Source organism: Mugil cephalus, chromosome 18 (genome assembly GCF_022458985.1).
Source record: "Mugil cephalus isolate CIBA_MC_2020 chromosome 18, CIBA_Mcephalus_1.1, whole genome shotgun sequence".
Taxonomy (NCBI): Eukaryota; Metazoa; Chordata; class Actinopteri; order Mugiliformes; family Mugilidae; genus Mugil; species Mugil cephalus.
Window position 1 is genome coordinate 8,470,465 of NC_061787.1, and position 9,587 is coordinate 8,480,051.

General features: G+C 42.4%; 1 protein-coding gene across 1 annotated transcript; it reads left to right on the top strand.

Annotated features, from left to right (window-relative positions):
• The first annotated feature begins 411 nt into the window (after positions 1-411).
• On the top strand, positions 412-9,040 carry insig1 (insulin induced gene 1). The gene is made up of 7 exons (XM_047568230.1): positions 412-578; positions 745-1,135; positions 1,223-1,570; positions 3,117-3,241; positions 3,444-3,610; positions 4,294-4,393; positions 6,629-9,040. The coding sequence occupies exons 2-7, from the start codon at positions 1,084-1,086 to the stop codon at positions 6,656-6,658; spliced, it is 822 nt and encodes a 273-aa protein (XP_047424186.1). The 5' UTR covers positions 412-578; positions 745-1,083; the 3' UTR covers positions 6,659-9,040.
• The last annotated feature ends 547 nt before the right edge of the window (positions 9,041-9,587 follow it).

Consider the following 9,587-nt stretch of genomic DNA (forward strand, 5'->3'; position numbering starts at 1 on the left):
ACAAGTCATGGACAGTGAGTTTCCGCACGTGTCAGCTGCTTGTTTTTTTTTTTTTTTTTTTTTTTTTAAAGGTGTGGTTCATTTAAAAATGTTCCCCAGACATATCCTCAGACAGAAAGCAAAACATATGCATATAGACGGATGATCGTCTTTCTGCACGTACGCTGCCGGGAGGATGTTTGGCACCCAGCAGGGTCATGCAGATTCTTGCAAAACATGTTTCCACATTGTTGTAGGTCCTTGAAAAACTGTGTCGTGGGGTCAGTGAACAGTTTTCCACACACATTATCTCTGACTGACGTGCAGGGGCCCTACATGCCTCCCAGGGTCTCCTTCCAAGCCACACCTCCTTTCAACTGAGCAAAAGTGCAACAACTGCTTTTTTATCTTGCCAACGTCAGAATAAAGGGTTGTGCCACTAACCCCATTTCCCGAAGGCTGCCTGTATAAATGTGGAAGACATTATTTTGCGCAGGTCGAGCCTGCTGGACCAGCTGAAGACGGATTGATGTTGATTTTCTTTGGGCCTGACACAAATCTGTCATTTTAAGTTTCTGTCCTAGAAACATTCTTGACTGGTAAACGCATTTTAATAAGAAGAACAACATGCATATATAGATATGTAAAAATGAATGCAGCTACATCCCCTTTATGTGGTCGTGTTATATCATAGCTCTTCGTGGCAAGAGTTACTAATGCTCTCTTGACATTTAAAGTAGTTCTCTGTTTCCACTTTCACTTCAGCCTCTCTGGTTTGTGCGTCTGTCCCGGACGAGGAGGCGGTGGGGTGGCGTCACGTCATATCAGCCGCCGCGCTCTGATTGGCTGCCGATTCTCACCCGACACAGCTGTGATTGTTTTCTGCGGCGGAAGCTCCTGTCCCTGGTATGAGCTCTGAGCGGTGGAATGAGCAGGAACACCGAGTGCGCGTTTTCCCCCCTCTCCGTGTGCATATGCTAAACGACGATGTGAACAAACAACGTGATTGAACTCCTCGTCGAAAAAAAAAAAAGAGCAGGGACAACAACAGCGAGGGAGGGAGTGACTGAATCCTCATCATCATCATCATCTGCAGAGGCGCGAATGAACAGAAGTGGAGGTTTCTGTTTGGATCAGACACTGCCTGGGGATCAAGGTAAGGACCAAGAATCACAATCCTCTCGCACTTAACGCTTTAACTTGGCACAATCGCGTCCCTCACCGTCATGTTTCCCCCCTGCAGAAAAGTGCCAAATGCCCAGACTGGAGGACCACTGCTGGAGCTGCTCTTGTTCATCCAAGGCTGAAACTAAGCACTCTTTATCTGGGGCGAACTGGTTGGCATCCAAAGCTGAAGAAATGATGTCCATCATCACCTCGGTGCTCAGCAATGCCTACGGCTCGCTGCACCACGTCCGCACCGCCAACCTGATCCGCCGGGGTCTGGTCCTCTTCACGGTCGGGGTGTTCCTCGCCCTGGTCCTCAACTTGCTGCAGATACAAAGAAATGTCACCCTGTTTCCAGAGGAGGTGATGACAACTTTGTTCTCATCTGCCTGGTGGATCCCACCTTGCTGTGGCACAGCGGCCGGTGAGTTTTACTGTAAAAAGTGTTTAGAGGAAATAACTCTGCAAGGCGTTTTGGCCAAAGTTTTCAGGAGTTTGGTGCTAATTTAGAGACAAAAGAATGCCGAGAGGGGAGGGGTTAATAGTGCGACAGCTTCTCCTTATTAAGAGAAAAGGAAACTGTACACACAACAGTAAAATAAAATAGGATTATCAGTCGGTAAAAGTCGGAAACCCGTCTTAGTAGGTTGTGCTTGCGCCACAGTGAGTAGTGTAATCGTGCAAATTTAAACCGTACACGTCACATGTCAAAATGAAAACTTTTCACTGCACACTAGTCACCGTGACCAACTGGTGTGTGATCAGGTGATTGTGAATCACGATTCGTCATTGTTTTTCACCAGTGTTATATTAGAGTTTTATGTGGCAGTCGGTAAAATAAAAATAAAAAAAAAAACAGACGTGGTACGGATGGCAGAGATGCCTGCGCTCTGATTGGTCGCAACAGCCGGATACGAGGGGAGCTGGGCGCTCATTGGCTGGTGTCATAACGGGTGAGCTGAAGGGGGCGGGGCTTTTCAAGCCAGGAACCAGGAAACTGTAGAGGGGAAAAAAAAAAGGATCCGCATCCGTGCCCGGTTCCTCCTCCTCCCATGTGCAGCGGGATGGAGAAAAAATGAAAACAAGAGGTGTAGCCTTATGTACTGAAGGCTTGTTGACATCACCCCATGTCTCATCAAAGTCTTGCTGTCATGTGATAACTTGTTTAACGCCTTAGTTCACGCCTATTGTGTCGTGTTTTGTTTTTGTTTTGTTTTGAACCACAGGTCCTCAAGAATAGTTTATTTTTAAATTAAAACAATCAACTCTTGTCTATAACTGCTTGAAAATGAGTTTGCCAGAGCAAAATAAATGCATCCACTTCATATTTTAAATGTTAAAACAATTAAATATTCTAACCTTTTCTTTCCTTAACACAGTAGGTGTTGCCACACTTCATATTTGTCAACTGATTAGTTAGTTCAACAGAATTGTATTCAGATATTACTGGCAGGGTTACAACTTGAACTTTTTTGAAGGGTATACTGGACAAATAGCCTACTTAAAAAAAAAAAAAAAGTTATTTCCTACAATAAATTATTAATGTTTGTAAAGTGGAGTAAAACATTAAGTTGTTTTTTAAGTCCTTAATCAAGATAACTGGGACATGAAAAACAATTTAGTTGGATTTAAATCGCTAATTGGTTAAGATCTTATTCCTGCAGCTTTATATATACCTATATATATATATTTGCCATGGTATTTTCCGTGTATGTCACTCATAAAATCAGTTTTCCAAAACTTCTAAAAGAAACCATTGTCAAACAGGTTTAAGAGGCAAAACAAATAGCTTGAGATCTTCCTGGATTTTGGTGGATTTTGAGCGCGCATGCAGAAAGTGTACTAATTATGGAACTGCACGTTCAGCAATTAATCCCTCACAGCAGGTCTGTGACGTGCACTTCTCTCAGCGTTTCACAGAACTTCTGCTTATCTTGTGTAATTCGGGTCTGTTTGTTCCCTCCTGGCAGCTGTTGTCGGCCTCCTCTACCCCTGCCTCGACAGCCACTTGGGAGAGCCGCACAAGTTCAAGAGGGAGTGGGCCAGCGTCATGAGATGCATCGCCGTGTTCGTCGGCATCAACCACGCCAGTGTTGTATCCTTTCGAAATGAGTTAAAATGGTTAAAACACGAGCTAAATTCACCGACAAAACGCCAAGCAAGTGCGGTGACCCACTGCAGTGTTTCGACATTCGGAATGAACTTGGTGCTAGACCTGTGCACAAATATTTGAGTTAGAACTAATCAAATGCTAGCATCATACAATTTGACTTTGTCCTTAACTTCCTGTAACACAGAAACTAGATATTGACAACAACGTGCAGCTCTCGCTCACGCTGGCAGCTTTGTCCTTGGGCCTGTGGTGGACGTTCGACCGCTCCAGGAGCGGATTTGGCCTGGGCATCACCACTGCCTTCCTGGCCACGGTGATCACACAGCTGCTGGTCTACAACGGAGTTTACCAGTAAGTTACCAGTTTTCTGTTGCAACACAGTGTTCAATGGAAAGCCTTACTTCAGTTTTTACTCTCGGGGAAACAAAACCACCGGTGCTTTGTCAGCACAAATTTTTGGTTTCATATGTCACCAGCAACAAAAAAAAGTCTGTTGGATCAGTGTACGTGTTGCACGTAGCTGTGAGGGTGGTATATTAACTGCTTCCAAAAAGTCTGTGAATGTGTAAAGGACTGAGGTGCATCAGTCCCCCCCTCGCTCGTGTCTTTGAGCCCAATTAACGGCCTCCCTCCCACCTGCATCAGCGGCATATCGTGGGAAGTGTGCAGCTGAGACGGCGGCTGACTTGCCCCGGATAAGAGGTTCAGAAAGTAGCTGCAGCTCATGCCGAGTTCACAACGTTGAAACACGGCTTGAGGAATTAGGGGAGATAATTAGTGTATCCAATTTTGTCTGTGGGGTGCCTTTTATAGCTTGTGTTTCATTCTGAAATGTAACTGTAAGAAATGGTGTAATGGGATTATTACATGATATCTAAAGAAGAGGGAGGGGTTCTGCTTTCATCCTGCCCTCAGGGTAAGAAACGGAGCAGCTAAACCAGAGCCTTAGCTACAGTACAAGTTGACATGAGACTTGTAATTCATGTACTCTGTGTGATTGACAGTTATTTGACAACTCTCTCTGTTTTTTCCAGGTACACGTCACCTGACTTCTTGTATGTACGCTCCTGGCTCCCGTGCATATTCTTCTCAGGCGGCGTTACCATTGGTAACATAGGACGCCAACTTGCCATGGTAAACTCAACAACTGTTTGTAATACGTAATCCGTTAACTTAAAGTAACTTGAAGCATTTAGTCAATGTTTCGCGGAGATGATGGTCAGCGTGACCCCAGTTTGGAGAAGTATCAGCATAGCAACCAATCTGCACTACTGCTTTGTAAAACAAGACCCACTCAGAAACGCATTGCTTATTATCAATATTATCACATTAACACTGCTTTGGCTTGCTGTCCAACAGCCTTTTCTTAAATAAACTTAAGCCACCTCATCGCTCTCTTCAGAGTCACCAGACTCCATTGACAAAAACACAAATTTTACCTCCTAGATCACAGGGATAGCTGGCCTACCGCTGAGCGACTTTGCTGTCAGACTGGTGTCAGTTTGAATTCAAATTAACGCGCTGAGGCATCAGAGTAACACAATAGCACAAACAAAATGAATCGATCGAAACCACAATACACAAGCGACTCTTGAGTTCTGCAAAATAAAACAACTGTTTTTGTCAATGGAGGCTGGTGGCTTTAAAGAGCGCACTTCCCTAGCTTCGGTTCTCGTATTCTAACTGTGGCCACGTTAACCAAGGCCGATATATTACTGTTTTCGTCTGCTAGTGATACTGCACCAGCTGCCATCCTGAAATAATGCTGACCTCGCTTTTGAGGAGATATTTCCAGCCTGTAGTAGACAAGAATATATTCTGTCTCCATTACATAAATTACAAAATTTAGAGCTGTACACTTACACAACGATGACCATGAAACTCATACAGCATAATCTGTAGGTTAAATAGTGCTAATTAGCTGTGTTACTGTACCAAAGATTAGTTTTGCTTGTACAGGCTGTGTCTAGCCTTGAATTTTCTATCCTTAGATTAAATCCTTTTTAAATTTAAGAGATGTAGTCGTACAAAAACCTGCCTCCATAAATAAGCATAAGAAAGAAGACGTTTATATTTATAATGTATGTCAGTATCAGTACACTGAATATTAGTCCTAGACATGAAACGTAAACAGTGAGAAGGCTTCTTAATTTTCCTCTTATGGTTGAATTATTTGTTTACACCGCTTGCGTCATGTCTGCGTGTTTCAGCAGAAAGCAGTCACGCGATACCCTTGATCTCGATCCAGGCGCTTCTCAAATTTGCCAAGTTGGAATTCAGATGTAAACACTGAATCATGTTTGCACAAAATATTCCTCCGCATTCATCCGTAGCCGCCTCAGAACCCCGTCTAAACTCGCAAAATGATGGCTTCAAAAGCACCACGCGCACTTTATATGCAATTATTTAGCCGAAGCTCAGCAGCGGCAGATAACATTGTCAGAAGGTTTAAATTTGTGCAAAGAGCATTGGACGCCTCCCCTTCCTTCATAATTATCCCATCACGTCAGCTTTGATGTCTTCATTAAGCTTTGCCCAGAAGCCTCACCTCATTCTGTCTGTAAAGTGAGAGTCCCGTCACTGCCTCAGTTTGACTCAGTGAAAGCGTGAAAGCAGATTAAGAGCTGTTGTTTTTCACAGTCATGGCGAGACACAGAGCCAGTCAGGACTCGGCTGACCAGAGGGTCATTTGCTACTTGTTGTTTTTGTTTGTGATGAGGCCTGAGGAATGTTGGCACAAGTCTGAAGCCAGGGTTTTGTTCTGCGCTTTTTTTTTTTTTTTTTGCTTACGCTCGAGTGGGTCATTTATGAGAAGGATCAGGAGGGACATGAGACTGTTTCTTTTTCTAAACTGTTATTTATTTGGTGGATTTTGGTCCTTTGCTTTGGGTTCAAGCCAGACAATCTGTTTACCAGAATGGAGCTTGTACTCAGTAGATTTGTTTAAAACTGAAAGGCTGATTTAGAGCCGAATTAGAGTTGACAACCAAATACACCGCCGTACACACTATGTGCGTGAATGAATTTAAAATGTGCTGTGATGGGTAAAGAGGAGTTAAAGGAAAAGCAGTATGTCCCCATTTCCCTTTAAGGCAGCTAATTTAAATATCAGGAAGTTGGTGTCCAAAAATTTCAGACGCAGTTTTGAGTCTACCGGAAACCGAAACTTACTGACTGACTTGACTTGACTCACGTGTTGAATGAGTCACATTAGGGTGTTAAGCCTTGTCAAATCCCACAAGATCACAATAGCTGGAGACAATACACAAACTTAGATTGAACAACTTCATATACTCAAAAGTTGACTGTTTTTGGCTGGGACTTTTGGTTGACACATTACTAACACACACCTTCTTTGTTTTCCTCTAGGGTGGAGTTGAGAAACCCCACATGGACTAAAACTGAACTACAGAAGAGGAGAAAGATGGAAAAGCATCGAATTTTAGAGAAAGCCGGAGAAAAAGGACTCGTCGTATTGACTCCATCCTTTGTTCTCATAACAAAGTGCAAGTTAGAGAAGCCCCTCATCTAACGTGCCATGTCCTCTGCGCCTCCTTGCGGCCAAACAACCTCTCCTTCCCGACTCTGTCCTGCTCCATTAGCAGTGAGGCTTCCTTTACACTAAGCAGGAGGACAGTGTTTGCCTTTTTTCGTGTTCTTATTTGAAGTGAACAGTGGACTGGTTTCATTTTACGGAGTGCTTTACGGTGGATCTGTCCCGGCCATAGCAGAGAAGACATGAGAGGGGGTACTATAATGTCTTTTTTTTTATTATTAGCTTGATTATATTATGATCACAAAAGGGAAATAATGTTTGAGTGGGCCAATACGCGCCTTCACTCTCACATAGAAATGTACTCAGTGGCCTCAGTGAAATCACTGTGACACAAGGGGGATGTATGTTCCCAATCAAACCAAATTAAGTATTTATTTTTTAGGTTTTCAGTGATCCCAAACCAAATGGTACAAATGATGGATTTTGATAAGAGTAGTTTGATATTTTGATAAAATAGTTTGCTTTCTTGATGAGATGAGAACAGTGGGAACCAGCGAACTAAGTTTGTTTAATATAAGCTTAAAAAGCTCAAACAACATGCTTGCTGGTTCTAGCTACGTGTGTAGTGTGCAGAAACGAGACAGGTATTGATTTCCGGATGTAATTCGTGAGACAAAAACAGAACGCTTCCAAAAATATTAATTTGGAGACGGTAAACAAACAGGAAGTGAGTAACGAGTAAGAAGTGCCATTTAGTTAACTACCAATCCGTGCTTGGGATGTATGAGACATACGGGGCGAGTTAAAGCTACATTGTGGAGAGTTAAAACTCTTCATGCCTAAGTTTCTAAATCTGGTGGCTGTGGCAACCAGCAATAATGTTTTGCCAGAGCGGAAGAGGTTAGCAAATTTAGCGATGGAGACGAGTAGCCTACAACAACCAGGAGTATGCAGAAGAAACTAGAGTTACAAATGTAACTACCGTCTCTTGTGTCTTTACCTCGTTGGAGAAGGTACCCTGGACTGTATTGACAGCGTTAGTGTAATTATTCTTACTGCCAGCAGGGGGAGCAGAACGTTCCACAGGGTAGCTTTAAAGTATTTGGAGTATTCAATGCAAATTACTTTAGCTCTTCAGTATCATATTCAATCACAGCTTTCTGTTCGTACAAGATCTTTTTTTTTGGGGGGGGGGGGGCAAAGTACTCCGACACCTTTTTGTCTGTTTCGGATTAGTTCCAGACAAGCAGAGTGGATTGTTCTAAGTATGAAAGAAAGCTGGGGGGAGTACGACATCAACGCATTAGTCTGGACTGAAAACAATGTTAGCAATGTGCACATGTGCAGAGTTAACACAAGCCACCAATGTGGGCCGTGTTGTGAAAGAATGTACGTGAAGGAAACCAGTAAAAACACTTTTCTGATGTATTTTTACCCTTGTAACGAGGTTCTAAACGTAAAATGATCCTTTGAATTCCCGTTGAGACAAATGTTTTAGTGTGTGATTGTAAACTTTTCCCACTTCCAACCAGAGACAATAGTTTGGGAACATACACCGAAGAAAGGAGAAGGCAGGACATTATTACTTAAGATTTGCAATCTGTGATTGCCTGTGTATTATAGAATGTAGTGCTTTTGTCACTATAACAGTTTAGTTTTCTCACTTGTATAAACGTAATGACATTACTGCTTGTATGTATAATGGCTTTCTTATGTCATCAGACAGGTATTACCAGACTAGACCTACTATTTGTATGTTAGTGTTTGGGGTCTAGAGGATTAAGTGCAATCAGACTATACATGAGCCGATTATTCTTCCTTGTTCATTGTTTCTGACAAAGGCTAAAAAAGAAAAAAATATACATATATATAACTTGTAAGTATATGCAGTGTGGATACTTCAAAAAAAGCAATAACATCATTTTTTTGTGAACTTTTGTCAGATTACATGCCTTTGGAGTCAATACCAATGACTCTCAGCAGAGAGACAGCATTAAAAAAATACATTGTGTGAAACTGTTGTACAAATCTTATTTAGTAGCATTATGGAAGGAGACACGATTTATTTTTTTAAAAATACTTTCTGTGGCAGATCACGTCAGGTCGAATCTGCCCACATTCAGGTGTGTTGAGCTGAAGAGGAAGCTTTATTTTTTTTTTTTTGAGGTGGTGAAGCACCCTTTGTTTCAATGTTTAAGAGTCTCTGTGTGTCTGATATTTCAACTGTGTATCGTTTTTGCTACCCTGGATTTAAGTGAAAAATAAAATTTAAACAAAAACATCCACCAAGGACGTCTGTGTATCATTGTTACTCACACGTGGGTCTGGATTACAGGATTTAAAATAAAAATATATATATTATTGGACATATGAGATGAGGAGATCTCTTTCATGGTAGACATTTTGACTTGTCACAGTAGGCAGAACAAAGGTGTATTAATGAAGGCCACATTCTGTACGGGGCTGGCCCTGGTCTTGTGTCGGTTAACACTGTCCGATACCAACACACGTAATTAAACCGATTACTTGCCTCTGGCCTAATTACACATTTCAGCTGATTTAGTAAAACAATGGATTTTATTTGGGTGTCAAAATGCAGCCGCAGCTCAATTGAAATGGAGCTTTCTGGGGCGCTGATGATGGCGTTTGTTGTGTCTGCTGTGACGGCCAAGTTGAATAGATGAGGACGCTCTTTTGTCCCGGAGCCTCCGGAGCCATTACAATGTCTTTGGCTGCATCTTCCGTCTCTTTCCTGTTCTCTGCAAGACCCTCCCCGACCAACCCACCCAAAAAAAAAAAAAAAAAACACTGAACGCACCCCTCCTTCCTCTG